At 35.8% G+C, this 24,187-nt stretch overlaps 1 protein-coding gene across 4 annotated transcripts in view; it reads right to left on the reverse strand.

The window, feature by feature from the left end:
- Positions 1–24,187, reverse strand: part of LOC115218687 (UDP-N-acetylglucosamine/UDP-glucose/GDP-mannose transporter) — an 85,860-nt gene that overhangs the window by 17,856 nt on the left and 43,817 nt on the right. Inside the window, exons 1-4 of one of the 4 annotated variants that reach the window (XR_005001642.1) lie at positions 18,001–18,527; positions 15,677–15,710; positions 1,687–1,773; positions 874–941 (exon numbers count right to left, since the gene is read on the reverse strand). Coding sequence is in view for 2 of the 4 variants with exons in the window: in XM_029788618.2 (XP_029644478.1) it covers positions 874–941; positions 1,687–1,773; positions 15,677–15,710; positions 18,001–18,119 (308 nt within the window). In the remaining 2 variants the exon portion in view is untranslated. Of the gene's footprint in view, positions 1–873; positions 942–1,686; positions 1,774–15,676; positions 15,711–18,000; positions 18,528–24,187 lie in introns of those variants that run through there. The other 3 variants (XR_005001641.1, XM_029788618.2, XM_029788619.2) reach the window with 3 other exon arrangements.

Below are 24,187 nucleotides of genomic sequence, written 5' to 3' on the forward strand. Positions count from 1 at the left end.
ATAGAAACCAATGACCCCCCAATACATTCTTCCAGATTTTGAAATAAGGAAATAGTTCCTGCACTCATCGCTGACATTACAGCAAAGTCATCAACATAATCTGCATGTTATTGAAGAGTTTGGGACAGTGTATGGGTGTGGCCTAGGGAGAGGTGGAGGGAAATAGATTATGAAATGATTGGAATGGGAAATGTCAGAAGAGATAACGAGCTACAGAGGAAAGCACTCTAGCCTCTGTCTTACAAACATGTAGCATTAACATGTAGGAAGCCATGTACAAGGACATCTATCTCCATCAGTTTCTAGATTAATTAACATATTGCGGATTGAAAGTTGTTTAAACTATTTCTCCAGGTTTTAAATGTCTGCTGAGATGAGAGTAAAGCAGATATCCCCTGGCCCCATCATCATCATCATTGACAACAAAAACAGTGAGCTGACTGAATCGTTAGCACAACAGACAAAATGCTGATTGTTATTTCTTAGTTTAAATTTCATTTTGCCTTTTCATCCCTTCAGGGTCAATGAAATAAGTACCAGTTACACACTGGGGTCAAAGTAATTAACTAACCCCTCCCACAAAATTTCAAGCCTTGAGTCTAAAGCAGAGAGGATTATTATTATTATTATTATTATTATTATTCCACCATAATAACGATACTAAAATTAAGACATAAATTCTTTTCCTTTGTTTATTTTTTTCTCTCCAGGATGTTCATTAAACATAAAATCTTAAAATTTTAGAGAAAAATATATGTTTGGAAGAAATATTTAAAATTTAAAATTCTTCTGAGAAACTGAAGTTGGTAAAACATTAAATGAAATAAAGAAATAATCTAGTGGAAAGATATCTAAGAATTTTTAAAATCTTACTTCAATTTTTTGGTGCCGCCTAATCCAAACAATAGATTTACCACATAGACAATTGGCAAAGGACACACCTAGAAATAAAAACCAATATATTGAGAGGTGAAAATTTATCAGGTAGACAACTGGTAACGAGTGCATGTAATAACAATAATCAATATATATATATATTGATACAGTTTACAAATAGGCGTAGGAGTGGCTGTGTGGTAAGTAGCTTGCTTACGAACCACATGGTTCCAGGTTCAGTCCCATTGCGTGGCACCTTGGGCAAGTGTCTTCTACTATAGCCTCAGGCCAACCAAAGCCTTGTGAGTGGATTTGGTAGACGGAAACTGAAAGAAGCCCGTCATATATATATACATATACATATACATATATATATATGTATGTGTGTGTATATGTTTGTGTGTCTGTGTGTCTGTGTTTGTCCCCCCAACATCACTTGACAACCGATGCTGGTGTGTTTACGTCCCTGTAACTTAGCGGTTCGGCAAAAAGAGACCGACAGAATAAGTACTGGGCTTACAAAGAATAAGTCCTGGGGTTATCAACTGAATGGACCGCAGCAATGTGTCTTGCTCAAAGAATACAACACACTGCCAGGAATCCAACTCACAACCTTCTAATCACAAGCCAAATACCCTAACCACTGAGTCACATATCTTCACACTGAGTCAAGATGGGATTCCATAGTAAGTGTAGATAGGAATATCACAAGCATACACTATAAAAAGGGACTAATTTGTTCTGAATATTATTATGATTAAATTAATAACAAACTCATTTGAGGTATTTAGAGATTTAATAAAAACTTACCTTTCGAAAAATATCAGATGTAAACTCTGGAAATATAACGATATTTAATTCTTTGCCAATAAATAAGACTAAAAGACATGCCACCATCTAAAGAAGAAACAAATGAATAATTATAAAATACAAAATAAAATTTTAGTCTTGGGATATTGTTATTACAGAAAATATCAATGTCAAACTCTGTCCATTACCATTCTGTTGGTCTATGTTTGATATCAACAGTCACAGAATGTACCATCCATGGTTCCTATTTTACAGTTTGATAAACTGATCTTTTGATACAACATAAACATTGGCTTATTGATTGAAAAGCCTGTCAGTTCCATGTTGAGCGGTGGGTAGAACAATTCTAAACAGTGTCTTAAAGATTAGGTAACACTGTTGTCTATGAAGACAGTGTGTCCTGTCCCACCATGCCCTTCTCTTATAATGGTTGTCTTAAAGAATGACAAAACAAAACAGTGAAAATAAAATCTTTGTCTTTTCTCTGGATGTCCAACAATTTTCTTTCTATTCTGTAGACAATATGGCTGATATCTAATTCTTTCCCTCTATTTTTGCCCCCTTTTCTGTTGATCTGTCTAAACACCTCTCATTCTATTACGTAAGCAGAAGAAATATTTGATCCAATATTAATGAAAAGCTTCCTGAATTACAAACATTTACCAGATAAGATGTTAGAATAGACCCCACAGTCAAGAGTTCAAATCTAATCCCAGTGGATCTTTCCTGTTGCTCTCGCAGTTTTTCTAGTTTTAAATTGTGTTCCATTTCTTTTCAGATGTGCTTGACTGATGTAGTTTCGTTTGCTAATTATGAAAATGAAATTCATTTTTACCATAAAGGTTGCAAATTTTGGGTAATTTCAGCTAATTGAAGGCTACAGACACATTGGTTTCCATAGTTACAAGCCAAGTTGTAGTCTGCTTAAAACAACCACCTTTAATTTTCGTTACCGAAAATATTTTGTTTACATAATCCAAACTATTGACAGTATGACATACAGTTTGACTTGCCTAAGTTTTTGCAAAAAATTTCATTGAAAATTTTTCCTTTTTAAATTTTTTACATGCCAATTTGACCATTTCAAACCTTACCTTAAGCCTAACATACAGTTTGTTTTTTTTGTACTATTCCACCACCACGTAACTCTAGGTCTGGAAGGGACTTTGCACCATCCACAGACTTGGTCTGTGGCACTCAGCAAGCTGTCCTGTAGGAATTTCCAGCTACCTTCTATGTCACATAACCAGCCCATTTAAAAAGTACCTTTGAATCATCAGGTGACATGCTGTACTTGAGGAGACCTACTGAGTTAAGTAAAATTGAAATCAAATCAAATCAAATGGAAATTGTAGTTGTGGCCATGCCAGTGCCACCTGACTGGCTCCCGTGCTGATGGCACGCAATAAGCACTATGCATGCATGGGTCGTTGCCAGTGCCACTTGACCGGCTCCTGTGCCGGTAGCACGTAAAAAGCACCTACTACACCCTTGGAGTGGTTGGCATTAGGAAAGGCATCCAGCTGTAGCCTCCTGGCTTGCTAGTCCCCAATCAAACCGTCCAACCCATACCAGCATGGAAAACGGACGTTAAACGATGATGATGATATATATATATATATATATATATATACATACATACAGGGTCATTCAAAAAGAATGAACCGATTTCCTTACGCAATATTTTAATAAGGAAAAGCAATAGAAAACTCCAGCTGAGTGACAAGTATTTATTCACAATCCACTTTTATTTCTTGTCTTACAAGTGTTCAATGTGGCCAGCACCTGCAGCACAGGCAACATCAATGTGATAAGAGAATTCCTCCCAGACACATATCAGCATATCATAATCCACTGAATTGATCGTTGTTGTTATTCAATGTTTAAGGTCATCGAGGTTAGTGGGTGGCATTTATGTCCCATCACTACCCTGTTGTCCATCTAATGTAGATTGGCCACAGCTGGGTTGTACAACTTCCAGCTTTAACAACTTGGAAAGGACACCAATTTCATTTCTAATTATTTCTTGATAATCAATACTGCAACAGATGGACTTGAATAATTACCGGGAGGGGAGTGGGGAACGAGAGAGAAGATTAACCCAATAAAACCAAACTATTTTGTAGTATTGAGCCCCAGGGTGCTCTCAATCAAATAAACTTAAAAGACTTTCCAGCTGTGACCATCCTGACTTTTTTCAATCACTCTATGAGATCATGATATCTAAAATGTCTCCTTTTTTTAAGATGAGCGGATATTATTTGAGGGAGATTTTGCTGTTATTTCTAACAGGCAGATTGATTAGGCAGTGGCTGCTCCATTGCTGTAGTTTCAATTTCTATAGAAGCAGGGTCACAGGGGACAATGTATTTGCTAAATCACAGCTACTTTGTTTTTTTATCCAAAAGGGATAAAAAGCAAACTTCAATGCTAAAAGGATCTGAACTCAGAATGATGACTATATACTGTGAGGCATCTATTCTATTAGGGCCCTACAGATTCTAAAATTTCACTGGCCTTTAATTAGGTTGTCAATGTTTTTCTGCAGCAACTAATTCCAGTATATCACTGGTCCTGACCAAGGATGAAAAGAAGTGGATATTGACAGAGGATAAAATCAAAGCTGGACCAAAGAGGCATCAGAGTAGATAAACAGTGCCCTTTGGTGGTGCTGAACACACCATGCATTAAAAGTTGAACCTATGAAGCATCAGATGTGGTGTGCAAGAGAGACGACTGTGCTGGTATGGTCATGTGGCAAGAATGGATGAGGATAGCTGTGTGAAAAAGTGCTACACCCTAGCAGTTGAGGGACCCTGTGGAAGAGGTAGTCACAGGAAGACCTGGGATGAAGTGGTGAAGCACGACCTTCGAACTTTAGGCCTCACCGAGGCAATGACTAGTGACCAAGACTTTTGGAAATATGCTGTGCTTGAGAAGACCTGGCAAGCCAAATGCGACCATAACCTCATGGCCTATGCCAGGATCGTAACCAGCCCACTTATGCATACCTTTCCTTCTTTGGACACTAAACTCTGCTTGCTAAGACCTGTTGAGGCAAGTGAAATCGAAATCAAATTCGATGACTGGCATTCGTGCTAGTGGGGCGCTAAGAGTACCATCCGAGCATGATCATTGACAGAGTGGCTAACTGGCTTCCGTGCCGGTGGCACATAAAAGGTACCATTCGAGCATGATCGTTACCAGCATCGCCTTACTGGCACTTGTGTCGGTGGCACATGAAAAAAACATTCGAGCGAGGTCGTTGCCAGTGCCGCTGGACTGGCTCCTGTGCAAGTGATACATAAAAAGCACCTATTTCTTTACTACCCAAAAGGGGCTAAACACAGAGAGGACAACAAGGACAAATGGATTAAGTCGATTATATCAACCCCAGGGCGTAACTGGTACTTATTTAATCGACCCCGAAAGGATGAAAGGCAAAGTCGACCTCGGCGGAACTTGAACTCAGAACGTAGCGGCAAACGAAATACCGCTAAGCATTTCGCCCGGCATGCTAACGATTCTGCCAGATCGCTGCCTCATAAAAAGCACCATTTGAGTGCGGCTGTTGCCAGTACAGCCTGACTGGCCCCCGTGTGGGTGGCACGTAAAAGCACCCACTACACTCTCAGAGTGGTTGACGTTAGGAAGGGCATCCAGCTGTAGAAACTCTGCCAGATCAGATTGGAGCCTGGTGCAGCCATCTGGTTCGCCAGTTCTCAGTCAAATAGTCCAACCCATGCTAGCATGGAAAGCGGATGTTAAACGATGATGATGATGATGAAATAAGATATTGTAATATAATATTTACAAGTCAACATACTGCAAACAAACGAGAGTCGTTAGGGGAAGTGGTTGCCTGCAGCATCAGGTAAGTAGGTTGTATTAACCACAATTACACAAACACTACTCAAAGTTAGGATATAAAAACTTTACCCCACACACACACACCACACAGACTCTTTGAACTGCTCTAAATAACACCTGTGTTCTGTACATTTGGCTGAAAGCCAACTGAAGCTATTCATGCCTGTTGAAATATTACATCACCATGAATGAAATAAATATCATCATCATCATAATAATTCTTTCTACTGAAGGGGGAGGGGGACTGACCCCACTGCATAACTGGTACTTATCTTATTGACCCTGAAAGGATGAAAAGCAAAGTCAACCTCAGAATACAAAGACAGACGAAACGCTGTTAAGCCTTCTGCCTAGAATGCTAACAAACCTCGTCACCGAATTGTTTTCTAGACTAGGCACAAGGCCAGCAATTTCCGGGGTGGGTGGGAGATAAGTCAGTTATATCAACCCCAGTGTTCAACTGAAACTTATTCTATCATCATCAAAAAGATGAAAGCCGAAATTGAACCTGGAATCATTTGGACAGACAAAATGCTGCCCAGCACTGTAACAATTCTGCCACCACCACCACTACAACAACCCTCGTCCAGGCCAGTGTTCTGGAGGGAGCTTTCCAGTACATATACATTATCAAGCATGACCAACAGAAGCTTTAGTGTGATTAAACATTGTTATCTTAAGATGTATTTATTTTGGGTTAAAAGTAGAAGAATGGGGCCACAGTTCGTCTTTTATATGTTTTCATGTTGTACTATTATTTTTTTTCTTTCAGTAATTAGTCAAGAAATGAAGATTAGAACACAGAAATACTAATGGAGGAGTTAATAAAATAAATCAAGTCAGGATTTAAGTTTTATTTGTAAAGAAAAATAACAAAAACAAAGGAAATTCAGCTGTAAAAATCTGTTAAGGTATGAAAGAGTGAATCCTGAAAATGATGATGGTCTGGTCTTGACAATGGACCATTATCACCATCATCATCATCATTTTAATGTCTGTTTTCCATGCAGGCATAGGTTGAACAGTTTTAGAAAAGCTGGTGAGCCAGAGGACTGTATCAAGCCATACTGTCTGTTGTGGCAGTTTCTACAGCTGGTTGCCCTTTCTAACACCAACCACTTTCCAGAGTGTACCTGGGTCCTTTTTTCATGGCACCAGCAAGGATACCCAGTTACTCATGAGACATGAGTGGAATGGAGAGTTGTATTGAGAGGAATAGCTTTGTGCCAAGTGTTGGGTGCTTCAAAAGGAGTTGATAGAACAGTTTGAAAAATATTATTGTGAGTAGTGAAGACAACACTTATTTCAGGTGGTCGTCATTGTCTTTATAAGAGAGAAGTGAAGAGGCCAAGACTTTAGATAGTTCACCTCTCTTAATAAACTCTTCAAGAAATTCTAAGATATGAAAATAATCTTGATAACAAGCTCAGACACAAAGCTACAAGATGTAAGAGGTCTTCCTGTCAACAATAACACATTTTACACTGTATCTCACTAATTATGATAAAGGCTGTAAAGGTTAATTATACCAAATTACCTAACCATAGTCTCATTAGCTCTAACGAAGGCCAGCATTTCCTAATCTTTATAGGCTTACAGAACCCTTGAAAAACATCCTACAGAACCCCTGCATCATTATATAACAAAGTGTTAAACCCTTCCTTTTTATAAAAGTTTATTTCATAAAAGATTAAACAATTTATAAACCAATCTTTGAAAGGTTTGGCATCAGACACCATAAAGAATGTTTAAGAAATTTCATCATAACAAAAATCTTGATTAGACCAAATTCCTCAACAATTTCCCATTAAGAGAGAATTTTTTCCTGTAGGATCTCTTTACTACCTTCTTCATGCTATGATTTCAAATATCTGAGCATGTTTAATAAAGCTAAAAATAATGAATTAAATGCCAAAATTACTCAAAACTTCATTTGCATATAATTAGTCGATTTATCTCTATTTTTTGCAGAACCTCTTGCAACCTCTTGGCAAAGCCTGGTTTGGAAATGCTAATTAGACAATAAATTACTTGATGTTATCTCGTTAAATGTGACACAGACTGTAAATTAAAGCAAATTACTTGACACAATTCTTCATTAGTTATGCTATCTCTCTCTATATAAACGGCAGTTTGTCTGTGCGTGTTTCTGTGTGTCTGTTTGCTTGTACCCTCACCCTGACCACGGCTTTCAACCGATTCTGATGAAACTTGACACACACATAGCCCAATGTCATAATTCAAAACTAACGTAGCGAAAATTTTTAAAAGTTCCCCCAGTTCTGAAAAAAATCGATAAATTCGACATGGGGTCGAGAATCAGAAACACAAACCGCAAACTGTCTAGGGGGCGCAACTCCACCTTTTTTCACTCTCAAAAAAATTTACCATCATTTTTTCCCATTTTTTTGCTATTTTTTGGTTATAACTCTCTAAAAATGCTTTATAGTTATTTCCCTTACAAACCTGAGCAACGCCAGGCGATACTGCTAGTACACTATAAACTAGAGTTAATTACTTGATGTAATATCTTGTTAGCTCCAGCCTGTACTGGAAACTGCTATCATCAAACAACGCAATGGCAATGATAAAGACAGCTCTAATAAAACCTAATGACCACCCTTTATGTACCTTACAGTTTCAAATGAGGAGCCCATTTGTCAACCATGTAGGCATGGGTTCAACCCCACAGCAGGACACCTTGGGCAAATATCTTCTATTGTAGAAATGGATTAACCAGTGTTTTGTTAATGAATTTGCAAGTTAGAAACTGTACAAAAGACTGTTGTTTATGCATATGTGTGTGCCTGTGGTGTGTGTGTGTGCCTGTGTGTGTGTGTGTGCCTGTGGTGTGTGTGTGTGTGTGTACATGTGTATGTATCTTTCACCAGTGTACATCAATAAAGGATGTAAACATCTGTGAAAAAAAAACCAAATAAGTAGTGTCTTTTGAATGAAGTCTCCTGTTGATATTTGTTTTGCCCCAAGTTACAGACACTTCCTTCTTACTCTCAGCATCAGAAATACAGTGAACTCAGTACGTTGGAGAGCAATTCTTTTGTTCAGATTCATTGACCATAAACACTTCAATGACTGACTATCTGTTTAATCTCAAAAAATTGAAACAGGAAAATAGGTTAAAATCCTGAACAGCAACAAAGCCTTTCGCTCAGTGACGACAGCCTTCACAAAATGTCCTACTTTTATTTTAGCGAAACTTTTACTGCAAAACTGTCAAAAAAACGATCTTGTCAAATAAACAAGAGATACAATATTTATTGTTGCTTAGCCCTAGGTCAATTCTGATTGAGGAAACGTGCAAGAAATAGCAGCCAAATCCACCACAAAATAACACCCAATTGTTTTTTTTTTTTAAAGTGGGCAGGGAAAGAGATGTGTTGATGTAATTCAATGTAGACACAATGTTGATAAAGAAATATAGGATGGCCATGGCCAGAATGTCTTTGATCACAGATCTCGATTAGGGCGGACTCAAGACTAAACAACAGCATTAGCAAACATGTCTCTAAAAAGTTGGCTGATCTGCTAGAAATAACAGCCAAATCTCAATCATTTCACACACTATCATCTTGGGGGGAAAACAAGATACACGGATAATGTCATCCTGGATATAGGAAAACACAGGATGGTCATAGGTGGAATGTCTTTGCACACAGGTCTAACTGATCAGCCACTGACCCTGGGCTAAACAACAACAACACTATGTTGTTTATTTCTTTGATTAAACAATGGAGAACGAATGTGAGTTTGTAAGAAGAGTAATAAAAGAAAAGAGTGGGGAGGCAGAAAGGCAGCCATGAATGGGTCTCATTGCAGGGGGTCAGGGAGGAGAGAATGGGAAACAGTCAGAAGAGAAGGAATTCAGGATACATATGACGTGTGTGTGTGTGTGTGTGTGTGAATTTATATGTAGATATATATGAAGGCCTTGTGAATAGCAATTTCATAAAAAGACAACCTTCTGTTCAACTCCCCCCACCCCACCGTACATGACATATATTCCTGTTTTTGTGTGTCTGCTTGTTTTAGGTGACAGAATGGAGTGGGGGTGAGACAACAGACTATCTGGATGTCCACACAAACACACTAATAATTCACTCACACACCCACCTAATCATAAATTCAATAAAAGCATATATATATATATACTAGCATTATGACCCTTCATTGCTGGGTCATAGTGCTAGTGCATGTATATATGTGTATATATATCTGTACATATTACATGTACATCTATATATATACATCTACACATAAAATACAAAATACAAAAATGTCTTATAAAATTTCCACTTATTATTTTTATTTCCCTAAAATTTTCATTGCGTCTTGCAACCTTTTCAATAGTCTTGAAAATTTTAGGGAAATAAAAATAAGAAATAAGTGGAAATTTTACCGGTGAGTGTGTTACATTATAAGGCATAAAAAGAAAATTACTCTCCCCAGACACAACAGAATATGCTTCAACACACAAACTCATATAAAGAATCTTGCAAACCAAATCCAAAAACGAAATTCTATTTAAATTTATCAATTACTAGCATTATGACCCATCATTGCCGGGTCATAGTGCTAGTGCATGTATATATGTGTACATATTACATGTACATCTATATATATACATCTACACATAAAATACAAAATGCAAAGTTATATCTTGATATCGCTAGTAATAACAATACTCAAAATATATAACAGACTGGAATTGTCGGGGCCCGTCTCTTGCAATTTCGATAAAATTGTATCTTGCCCTCCCTCTTGTATAGAAGTGTGGCTACAATCCAGCCTACCTCTACTTCGAGGGGGACATTTTAAATTTTTATCCGGGATGTCCTACGTCCCAGATTTAAAGGTAAAAATAAAATATTTCCACTTTGCAAAGTTCGAGTTGAGTACTCCCTTGTACACTCTGTTGACTCGAACCTTGCTTCTATTGTGGCGAATTTACCGCCTCTTGTTATATATCTTTCATAGTCGCAAGACACTTTTCGATGGTGCTTTCCTCCAAGTGTTCAAATCTTTTTTTTTTCTCTACATTATATACTTTATAGACAATAGTCTTTTCTTTAATTTAATTTTTTAGTTCGTTTGGTGGTGTTATCCTAGATTCACCATCTTTGTCGGTGATCAATCCGAAATAGGTTTGTATTTCTTCCATTTTAATTTCAATGAGTTCGCACCCGCCAATGGCTGCAGCGAAATTCATTTTTGGACTTTCTTCTATCGAAGGCATTCTAACAAAAATGCTTCCGTATAAACGGTGAAAATATTGTCAATTTCCCCAAACAGGGACACAATTCAATTTTTAAACAATAACCAAAGCTCCTTCTCCCAAAGGGGGAGGGTTACAGTTTACAATTATTTAACAAATGCAACACAACGTTTCCCTTACGAGGAACCAACAAACGTGATAACAATAGTTAAACAGTAATAATGATTACAACAAACCTTACGGTGAATCAAAAAGCAGTACGCAGTTGAAGCTATAGTCCTTTATGTATAAGAAATAAACCAACAGCAGTACTCAGTAGAAGCGGCTGTTCGAGAAAACAGACATTACATACAGCCAAACTTCATATAGATACTTAATGCTAGCTAATTAGCAGATAATCTAATGTAAAAGCCGTGGTAAACGGTATGTGCACAGCTCCATTTGAACTATTCCATTTCTGCACACTAATTTTATTTTTAATTTATTCCCATTCATGTGAAACCACTTATTCAAGTTCAAGTCACTGATGCAATTTTATACCAATTGCTATTTTTACTTTAGTTATGTTACGATTATATTATACTTTAGTTTGATTTTAATTATTACTTACTACATATAATTCAATTGTTATTATTATCTCTAATTTTTATTGTTAAAGTGAAAGTATCTGACATAAAATAGAGAAATGTTTTTGTTTCACTTTTAACACGTAATACTGAAATAGTGGAGAAGATATGATATTGCTGTGGGCTCGCCCTAGGCAAGAAGTTGAACATTTTTTTTGCCCATGAAACTACATGGACCCTAAGTAGGGCATGTGTAAAATTTGAATAAAATTGGTTGTGTAGTTCTCAAGTTTTAGGGAAACACACAGACAGACACACATTCTCAGTTTTATATATAGAGAGATATATATACATGCACACACACACACACATGCAGTTAGTGTAATTATATCCCCCCCCCCCTTGGATGTGTGTGTGTCTTTAATCCTTTCTATTATAGACACAAGGCTTGAAATTTTGGGGAGGGGATAGTCAATTACATCGACCCCCCCCCTAGTACTCAACTGGTACTCAATTTATCAACCCCCAAAAGGATGAAAGGCAAAGTTGACCTTGGTGTGCCTTTAATGCTATGGCACTCCATCAGTTGTGATGAGAAAGGTTCCAGTTGATCCGATCAATGGAAGATCCTCCTCGTGAAATTGACATGCAAGTGGCTGAGTACTCCACAGATACATGTACCCTTCAGGGGGATTCAGTAAGGCACAGAATATGACAAAGCTGGTCCTTATTTAATTACAGGTACAACTCATGTTTGCCAGCTGAGTGGATTAGAGCATTGTGAAGTAAAGCAACTTGCTCAAGGAAACAATGCAGCACCAGGAATCGAACTCACAAACTCACGATCCTGAACCAAGTACTCTAACCACAAAGCCAGGCGCCTTTGCCCTTTGAAGTTCCAGGGAATCACAAACAGTTTAATATATACTAGCACTATGACCCGGCAACGCGTTGCCGGGTCATAGTGCTAGTGCATGCATATACAGCTGCGTGCGCACATACACGCAAGTACTGTCCAAATCTCCGACCAATCACATACATGTAGCTGGCATTCAATTGGTGTATCAAGTTTCAGGCATTTTGATTGGGTTTTGGATAGAAAATTCACAAAAATGTCACTTCTATTGATTTTTTAGTGGCTTTGCAGGGTGACTGGGGAAATGTAAAGATGTGCACGACCACTCTTGGATGGTTTTGAATGACCATAGAAAGTGCAAGCCCTCTAACTGAAAAATTGTGGATTTGTATAAAGGACATACGCACAGACAGACATTTTGCCGTTTATATATATAGAGATATACATACTTGTCACCCACAAACTGTATACACACTTAGAATTATTTTAACTGTCACTAACTAATTTTTTATGTAATTAATGGCAAAAATAAGCTTTGAGAAAAAGAAATTCTCTGGAATGGTCATAGCCCTGGGAATGTGGGAATCTGACCAAAGTACAAAGCCAGTTTAGGAAGGAAAATTTGGAAAATTAGTAAGACCCACCATAACTCAGATCAGAGAGAAGCTGGAATCAGAACTGTTTCAGACACCTATAAAGAGCATTCTGGAACATAGGGGCAATTGTCTACAATTGTAGCAGAGCTCTTGTAAAAATCTTTTCAGCAAATATCCCATGAAGTAAGAGACCTAAAATCAACCATCCAGAACATCTCAAAGAACCCTTATTGGACAGGCTTCATTCTGGCTTTACTTCAGATCCTCAGTGATGAAGGTTTTGAATCCTGAGATTGGTAGGTGGCATAATGTGCAGGGGACACACAGTTTCCAAACTAGGCCCAAGTCTTTCTATCATGCAGCATTACACTTCATACACAAGCATCATACAACTTATCATTTACTCTCAAAGAGCATCCTTTTCTTAGCCACAAAGGTACCCCAAGAAACTTTTTCCCCCACTTCATTCTTATTCTGGCAATTATGCTTTTGGTACTGCCACTGTCAATTAACTTGCCTCACTACAAAAAGCTATTCAATATTTCTACAAACATAGTATTCCACATATCAAAACTCTCTTGTGCTTATTTCCAATAAACAAAGTCAAAAGAATGAACTGATTGTTACCAACTGACAAATTTAAGATTTTTCTCCCAGACAACCTTCTCAACAAAAATAAATTGAAATCAAATACAATATCATGACCAAGTTTTTTGAACTTGTATAAAAGTTTCTTTTCATATGAATGCAGCTTTAGACACACACACACACAGAGTTTTTCTCTTGCTCATTTATAGAAAACAGGCATTGTTTATTTCGTTTTGGGATTTGGTTTGCAAGATTCTTTATATGAGTCAAAACTATTGAAAAGGTTGCAAGATGCAATGAAAATTTTAGGAAAATAAAAATAAGAAAAAAGTGGAAATTTTACCGGTGAGTGTGTTATATTATAAGGTACAAAAAGAAAATGACTCTCCCCAAACACAACAGGCATTGTTTAGTTTTACTTCAATTTATCAAGGTTTTTCTTAATATCTTTGTATGAGTCCCGGCAATTTGTTTGGAAGGATAAAATTTCAATAACAGATTTACAGTGTGACAAATCATAACTGTTAACATGACAAATCACAAGATGTACTATGACATAGCACATATCTTTAGTATGACATATACAGGCCTGTCATATCAAGTATGACATATCACAGTCCTATTATATAACATAGCACTATTTGTATTGGTATCCTGTCATCTCAACTCTGAGATAAAACATCCCAAGATCCAGTCTCGGCATTTCAAACCAACAGATATTCTATGTGGTTCTTCAATCAGCCAGAAAAAACAACATAATTTCCCTCAAATCACACTATAAAAGAAATAACACAACAATGAACGCAGGCATGTGTGTGTTTATTCTTTCTACTCCTTCCTCCCTTCTTTCCTTTCATTCTTTTTCCCTTGAGATTTCCTTTCCAAAGCGTAACTTGTCTTCTTTCCTGTTATCTTTATTCCACTTGCCTCTTTCTTTCTCTTTTCCTCCCCCATACACGTACCATACCTTCACTGTTCTGCTTTGTTATAACCAGAAACAGCATTCATTTTCTAGGCAGTTCAATTTTTCTCCACTGACCAACAGACCAACTGAGTAAACCTGTCAGTGATGTACCTATAATGACAACTGGAAACAGCTGTAAGCCATATTTGCTCCAATAAAGGAAAAATACATTATGACCATTATTTACACCGTATCCTCTGTGTGTGTGTGTGTATGTGTGTATGAATTAAAAGAAGGGGTCAAATAGTTGAGAAGTTTACTTTGCAATCATAAGTTTGGGGGCTGAATCCTATAGTTTGGCATCTTGGGCATCATCTCGGATCTTGTGATGGGAAACTGTGTGAAAATCTGTGTATCTGTATTCTAAAGGTCCAGCTCTGTTACACTGATTCTGCCAGAGAATTATGTTAAGGATACATGTGTCTGTGGAATACTTGACTACTCTAATTAAATGACCAGGTAGTTCAATGGCGCAAACAACTGAATGAATCTCTGTTAAGAGAGTAATTTACTATGACATATATGAGGAAAGATATACTTGGCTGAGGAGTTCAGAATAATAGCAAAATATATCTAGGGTTGTCCCCCATTCCTGATAATATAATAATCTTTTCTATTATAGAAACAAGGCCCAAAATTTTGGAAAGGGCCAGTTGATTATATTGACCTCAGTGTTCAACTGGTACTTAATTTATTGACCCCAAGGGGATGACAAGTCAACCTTGACAGAATTTGAACTCAGATCATAAAGACAGATAAAATGTTGCCAAGCATTTTGCCCAGCCTGCTAATGATTCTGCCAACTCACCTATTAAAACCTAAATAATAATAATCCTTTCTACAATAGGCACAAGGTCAGAAATTGGGGGAGGAGGACAGTCAATTACATCGACCCAATAGGTACTTTTTCCACAGACCCTGAAAGGATGAAAGGCAAAGTTGACCTCAGGGGAATTTGAGCTCAGAACATAGCAACAGGCAAAATACCACTAAGCATTTTGCCTGATGTGCTAACAATTCTGCCAGCTCACTGCCTTCTTGTAAATTACATTCCTTTCCAATAGACAATATGCCAATCCCTTCCAAACTAAACCTCAGTCAATAAATCCTAAATTAAACCCAGATCAATGCATTTGGAATTAAACCTTAACAAAATATCTGCTAAGCCATATATCAGTGTTAACTGTGAGACAATATTTTCTTGTCATTTCAAGCATCTCAGTATAAGAAACAACCATTTATCAAGATTGTGGGGGAAATGGCAGAGTCAGGGATAAAATAAAATGTGAAAACTTGTTAAATAGAAAATATATTTACCTGTCCAATAGCAAGAAATTGAAATGAAGGGAAACTGAAACAGAATTAGAAATATTATTTATTTTATTTTATATTTTAAATATAAACTCAATATTAAATATATATGTTTGATGTTAAATCAAATACACATTTAATATTAACGATATATTCAACAGCAAACTATAAAAGTACATGGCTTAGTACTTTCAAATGTTAATATTCAGAGTGAACCACAGATGATATTTGTATCTCTTGTGATGTTAACCTTTTGGCATTCAGAAACTAATCAAATTTAATATTTATTGATTCATATTGTTTTGAATTAATCACGCATTGAATTAATCATGTATTTTGAATTAATCACGTTTGCTACACTCTCGGAGTGGTTGGTGTTAGGAAGGTCATCCAGCTGTAGAAACTCTGTCAAATCTAGATTGGAGCCTGGTGCAGCCATCTGGTTCGCCAGCCCTCAGTCAAAATCGTCCAACTCATGCTAGCATGGAAAGCGGATATTAAACGATGATGATGATGATGTCTCAACTTTAAGATTTTGATGGGGCTTTGACTAACATTGTCAGATAGGTGTGAAAGACTGGATCTGGCCAGTTTGAACATAAAACAGGTAGAATATTTGGACTGATGTGACTGATTTAAATGCTAAAGGGTACCTGGTCTGGTGAGGAAGTCAGTAGAGACCATAACAGACATTGTTTGATTAGGAGATGCTAAACTCAAGCTAAGAATAGTCAAAGTATGAGAAAGATGTTTAGACAGAGTGTATTTCTGGCACTGCCATCCATGAGAATGTTAAAAGGATACCATCTTGGCACTGTTAGTGAGTTCCAGAGTCTCCCTGACATGTTTTGTGATCATCTCAGCAACAGCAGATGTTTTATCAATGTGATTGTTGAAATTGGTACCAAGAGAGATGTGGTTTAGTTCCAAGTTAGCCCTAATTGAGTAACCTTTGATCAAAAGCATCCCAACCACGACCACCTCACTTAATACATTTATGGCAATACTGTCCGCTTGATCCCCTTTTTCAGAAGGAAGGATGAGAACTGAATTAAGATTTCGATTCTTTTTCTAAAGAGAAAGAGAAAGAGACAATGTCACAGATACTGGATCTGAAATACAGGAAAACCCAGTTTGGAACTGTCAACAGTAATCTCTGGTGGAGTGGCCATGGCTGGACTCAGCATGTTGCTGTTTCAATGTTCCTCTCTATGTAGTTAAAACAATGGTGTGTAACAAAGCTTCTCAAAGCTTCGGAGGGTGTGGCGAAGTGACTTTTGACAACCTCACTTTAATTAACAGGTGTCATGGGACAGGTAATTTTGTACCCTTCACACCTGCACCCGAGGGCGACTACCCGACTCTTGGCTACGCTTCTGTATGTGTACACGCTTTGACACCGGAGTGGTGGCTATAAAAAACAAAAAAAAAACAAACAAAAAAATTCATACCCAACATAATTTGTCTGAAGACATCGTTACAATCCGTTTCTATTTTACAGACACGATTTTATGTTTTTTTAATCATGGTTTATATCAATACCCGAAGAATTATTTTATTACTCTGGGCCAATTGCTGATACAGAACTGCCGTACAAGAATTACATTCCTGGTGTGGTTTTACTGAATTTGACTTCACTTACATTGTTTGTAGTTCTGTAAGATACTTGGGTGAGAGTGTGTGATTAGAATGAGCGTGTTGTGACGCTCATGCCTTTCGAAAGATTGCTGTTAATTTACCAAAGTTTCGTCAGTAAATTATTGTACACAACCCATCACAAAATGAAGCAATATACAATATTTTTTAAAATTTATATAGAGTAGTATTATAGATACGCAATGATACACATAATACTTATATATAATGTATACTTTTGTAGGGTATTTAGTTATGTGTGTACATGAATAATATTTTCTATTTACAAAACTTCTAAAGAAACAATAATAATAATAATATGGTTTCTTTATTAACTACAAAAATACGCTTTCCGGGTGAGAAGTGAATTAAGGATTGTGTGTGGGTATGTATAACATATACGTGTCCGTGTGTGTGTATCAAAGGGAGGTATCTATACATGCTCATTTCGACACATAATGTTTATGTACATCATATATATTCAAATGTATACACACATATGTGTGTGTGTGTATTGAGTATTTTAACGTGGAATGTGAGAGAGAAATGTAACAAAGTGTGTGTGTCGTGTTGCTATGAAGAGAGAGACATGTCAGATCATACTGACAGGGCGGAATATATTGTACAGAACAACAAGAGAGGGAGAAACATCTTAGAGAGACGTGAGGTAAGATTGTAAAGAAAGAGAGACTTACTTGAAGTTGGTTAATATCATCTTATTAACGACAATAATTAAAAAGGAACTGCATCCATAGAATAAAGCCGATAATATTCGATACCTAACGGGCATTTTCTCTCCTGTACCTTGGTTCATATTGAAGCTGGGAGAATAAGGGAATCAGAAAAGAAGAAATAAATAAAGTTTGTGATGTGGTTGTGTTGTTGTGCGGAAGTAATTAAAAGAAACGAAAATTGCGTGAGTCCAGCTTGCACAACATTATGTGGGCCGGATGTGCTGCAAGTTATTTCCCTTACACTTCACCAAGAATACAAGGCGAAGTCTTTGAGATTTTGGAAAATCCGAAAGAACCAGGAGGGGATGAAGGGGTTGGTGTGTGGTTGCGGGAGGACAGAAACTAATAATAGAAACGGTGGAATGATATATGTCTTGGTGAGAGGAGGAGAGAATTCTTTCTGGCGGGAGCCATCGTCGAAGAGAGAGAAATGTATTGTGGTGTTAAAAGAAATATAAAACGGGATAAGAGTGAGAGAGGGAGAAAGAAAAAAGAGGGAGAAAGGTAAGAGAATTGCGGGGAGACGAAGAAGAGATAACAGGTTGAATGATCAATGAGGGAAGACTGGCAGAGCAACACAGTATAGACACACACACACAGACTTATAGAATAAGTATTAGGCTTACAAAAAATAAGTCCTGTGGGTCGAGTTCGTCGACTAAAGGCAGTGCTCCAGCATGGCTGCAGTGAAATGACTAAAACAAGTTAAAGAAGAATGTGTGTGTGTCATCATCGTTGGCCAATATTGAAAGAGCTGGTTTCTAACCTAGATTCATTGGAATTTCGACAACATCAACAGGGTATTTTTGTATGTATGTATATGTGCAGATTTGTATGTTTTGTTTTATGTATGTATTCTCGTGCATATAGTTGAACGTATGTATGTATAAGCAGTACAAATATACCCCAACACCACCAGCCATACTGATCAACATTATATATCACTACCACCACCTTTCCCACCATCAGCACACGATTCCCCCTTCCTCCCATACACCTACCCCATCTCCATAGCTTTTGATTTCTGTAGAGATTTTTATGGTTGTGTAGCAGTTTAATTAAAAAGTTTTGATTGCAATTACTATTGGCGAGCAACATTATCTGTGACAATAAGAAACAGTTTCTATTGTGTATGCATGCATGTGTTTGTGTATGTGCACGTGTGTGTGCATGTGTGTATACATGCATAAGCACACATGCATACATACATACATACATACATATATATATATATATATATATATAGTTAATCCCAACATGAAAACACAACAACGCCAGGACGTGGAACAAGTATAGTATTATTGGACGCTCAGGAAAGAAGGAGGGTTTAATGTTTCGAGCAGAGCTCTTCGTCAGAAACATAGGAAAAGGAAAGATCCAAAGAAGGGAAGATGGAGGAAAAAAAATCGCCAATGGTACACACACAGTCACATTTTGAATATATATATATATATATATATATATTAAATAAGGGTAGTTTTAAAAAATCCGAAGATTAAAAATTTTTTTACATACAAAATTTAGAGGATATTCTTATCATTTATTTTTATCTAGTTTCAGCTCACAAGCTGTGGCCATGCTATTTGTCTTGCTTATTTTTACACTTTGGTTTTTTGGTGAGTTTTCTCTTGAGAACACATTCTTCGTGGAAAATGGCGATTTTGACGTCTATATCTCGCGTATAGGCTGTCCACTTTTTGTGGTCAGTTCTCTAAATTTTGTATATATATATATATATATACTCAAAATAAGTAACAAGAATATCTTCGGTAATTTGGTATGATCGTTTCAAGCTACATCATTTTATTAAACATTGTAAGTATTACAACAGTTTCAAAATGTTGAGCAATCATCAGCCATTTATAGAGGTTTTCCATTAATACATATTTTCATATTAATTGATAACATTATAAAGAGGGTAGATGTAGGTAGAGAAATCCCCGAATTACAAGGGGGTTTATATAGAGATGATGCCTTATTTATTGTACCTAGTAACAATAAATCAGTAATTGAGAGAATATAAAAGAAAATTAGTAGATTTTTCAAAGATTTCAACTTAGGCATTACTTAGGCATGAATATAACACCAAGATAGTTAATTTTCTAGATGTTACCTTAGACTTAAATTCAAAGTTATATCACCCATTTAGAAAGGAGGGTGAAGTTACCAGATACATAAATAAATTATCTAATCAATAGTGAAAAATATTTCTCGGAGAATTTCAAAATTATCATCGAATATTGAAATTTTTGACTCTCACTCGAATCATTATAATGTTGCATTATCTAGAGCTGGATACAACCAAGAAATCACTTTCTTGGATCTTGATAACATAAATCTCTTAAACGATGAAGTGTATGTAAACAGCTCAAGTAATATAGAATCTCGTACTCTAAATAAACAAATCAATGGAAGAAAGGAACCTAGTATATAAACTCAATAATATGAATGAAAATAGTAAACAGATCGCAAATAAATATGAAAATGATAAAATAAATGTAAATAATAATATAAAAAATCTCTCCCACAAAGAAAAAAAACCTAATAAACATAAATATAAGACTAAAATGAATAATGAATCTCGTAAGAATATAGATAACATTAATCTTTCCCACCCTTACTCAAATAAAAAATACAAAAGAAAAAATGTTATATGGTTAAATATCCCCTTCAACTGAGCGATCTCTACAAATATATATGGTAGATTTGTGTCGATACGAGAAAAAAACTTCCCAGCTTCCCATAAATATTATAAAATAATTTCTAATAAATCAGTAAGAATATCATATTCTACTCTTCCAAATATGGCTACCATAATAGCTAGACTTAATAGTAAAAATATAAAGTTAGCTAGGGATAGAATAAATAGTAACAACAATAATAATGGTAATAATAATAAAAATAATAATAATAATAATAATAATAATGATGGTAATAATAATAATAATAACAACATTAATATAAATAGTGATAATGACAACATCAATAATATAGGTAATAAAGATAAAGATGTAGTAGGTGAGGGTAGTGTGAATGGATTAATAACTAGTAACCCCAATTTACATAACAATATAACTACTGTTAGAGGAAATAACACTAATACTAATAATAACTCTACTAACGAAAATGAAAATGAATTGTCCATAAATAATACTAGTACCATGAATTATCCCCCCAGTTGTAATTGTAGGATTAGATCGAAATGTCCGGTATCTGGCCGCTGTTTGGTCCAAAATGTAATTTATAAATGTTCAATAGTGACTTCAAATAATAGCTATCTTTATTTCGGTTGTTCGGTGGATTTAAAAAAACATTTAAACAATAATTTTTTCTCCTTTAGGCTTAAACACAAGGCAGGTTGCACAACATTGTCTAGTAAAATTTGGGAACTGAAAAGAAATAATATAGAATTTAACCTGAAATGGGATATAGTAAGGAAAGCACGGCATTATAAAAAATAGTAGAGATGGTTGTGAACTTTGTTTTATGGAAACATATGAAATTTTAAAACATAGGAATAATACAAAGTTGTTAAATAACCGTTCTGAACTAGGAGTAGCTTGCATACATTGCACAACCTGTACGTTTAAATATTTTAAATAATAATATTGTGACCATTCCTAAATTTTTCAAATTCTAATTCTTTATAACTAAATAAGAATGAATATACCATAATAGCTTTTATTCAACATGCACAGATTACTAAAAAAAACTTCATTGCATATTTAAAATTAAATTCTCTTTTTTTTTTCTTTCTGATAATCTCCTATATTAAATAGTAAAAATTCTATGTCCCTTGATTACCTCACTTCCATTTCTTAATATATCATCGACCCCGGATATTTTTACCTAACTGATTAGTTTTTTCTCCACGGGTAGTAAATATTATGTCTAACAGATCCTTTAATTTAATTCTTTAATAACAATTCACCATCTACTAAATCTGAGAAATTTACTCTTCTTGATTACTTCTCTTCCTAAAAATGAATCACCTTCTACTAAACCTAAGAAAATGACTCATCTTGATTACTCCTCTTCCACTTTTTCTAATATATATCATTGACCCCTAATATATTCACTTAATTAATAAGACTTTTGTCCACAGTTATTGAGTATTATGCCTACTCATAATAAATGATAGATTTTTTCTCCAAAATTAATAAATATTAGATTTATAATTCTCTTTTAATCCAACTTATCAAAATAATCAACACCTACTAGCTAAGTATAAAGTTGATGCATATTTGTATATGTTTGTATAAGTGTAAAGGAATCTCTGTATTTTCTATAACTTTTTAGCATATAGTTGGTCATTGTGACCATTTAGCATTGACCTAGTTTTCTTGATACAAAATCTGTTTGCCAAATAGCAATAAACAGCATATAAGGCAATATAATCCCCTTTCCACTTTAATTTCTTTAGGAATTACTTCTGACATTTATTTCACCCCTACCTACTTTTTGTCTCCATTCAACTGAATATCCCTCCCCACTTTCTAGCAGTTCAAAATAACTTAAAGAATATTCTTCAGTCAGAAGATAAATTCTTTTACCTTAATGTTCTTAAAATTCAAATCAACATCTCTGTATATATATCTATCCCCTTTATAATGTTATTTAATATGAAAATATGTATATGTATTAATGGAAAACCTCTATAAATGGCTGATGATTGCTCAACATTTTAAAACTGTTGTAATATTTACAATGTTTAATAAAATGATGTAGCGTGAAACGCTCGTACCAAATTACCGAAGATATTCTTGTTGCTTATTTTGATTATAATCACCCCATGGATTTATATGGATAACACCATACAAAATTCTGGTGCATCTAACTTAAGTACCATATTCATTTGAATCTAAATTTTGTTGCCTATATATATATATATATATATATATATATATATATATATATATATAGATAGATAGATAGATAGATACATGCACAAACATACATACATGTAAACATGCATGATAGCCGTGAGTTCATACGAACGACAATTGGTTGCTGCGGTGAACTGCAAAGTGAAGAGGAATTTCAGTTCCAACGGAGGATGATTTGCACCTCTTTTCCACAACTATCAAATAAAATGTCTCTTCTCAGTTAAATGCAATACAGAATCACAATATGCTATTGTAGACAGGCTTTTTTTATTATTTTTTGATTGCCAGAGGAGAGACAAATTTACCGCAAAAACTAGCAGAAAAAGACAAGCAGCATCCTAGTTGCAGCTATGTAAAAATGAGTAGAAACTGCAGTGAAGCCGGATTAATATTGGAGCAAATATTGAAAATAATTCTGGAGAGAATATGATAAAGTCTGCTGAAGCAGAATTTGAACTCAGAACAAAGAGAGACCAGACTAAACACTTTCTTTTTCTCTATTTTTTTAATGTTAGTCAAGGGTTGGGGTGTGAGGGATAGTACCACTAATCTCTCCAATGGTTTCCTAATTAGTGAATTAATGTTGTAGAATCTACGTGTCAATAAATACCGAAGGGAACAAAAGAGTTGCAACAGATTGAATTCTGCTAAAAAAGTTGAATATATTCTTGGTTGCACATGATATCAATCACCTAAATGTTTGCTTCCACATACAACTTCTTCCCATAGAACTTCTCAAAACTTCTAACTCCATGAAGAGGTGACATTCATGCCTCTCTTAACAGTCATATGAGATGTCACACCTACACACAACCACCTTCCTCTTCCTTATTACTTTCCATCAAATCGAATGCTGCCATTTTTCTTCTTTATTTGTGGATCCTTTCATCACTGTACATTACAGGTGGGGCATGGTTGGAGAGTCCAGGCTTTACTCTACACAGATATGTCTCTTTAATTAACGACTTCTGATAATGCATCAACAGATGTTGAATAATGATGATGATATCTTCAGTCACTTCTCCCCACCACCACCTCCACCACCAGTGAGACTGCACCAAGTGAATGACTGGTAGGCATGTCTTCTACTCTTGAAGGGTTGAATGGGTTCCTTTTTTTAAGGTGGACTTTAGCTGGACTTTGAGCCATTTCTTTGGTTCACCTGCAAGACATTGGCTACACACACACACACACACACACACACACACACCAGTTGGGCAAATTTGCACTGAGGATGGTCAATAATCAAACCATTCATTTCA

Source organism: Octopus sinensis, linkage group LG13 (assembly GCF_006345805.1).
Source record: "Octopus sinensis linkage group LG13, ASM634580v1, whole genome shotgun sequence".
NCBI classification, from domain to species: Eukaryota; Metazoa; Mollusca; class Cephalopoda; order Octopoda; family Octopodidae; genus Octopus; species Octopus sinensis.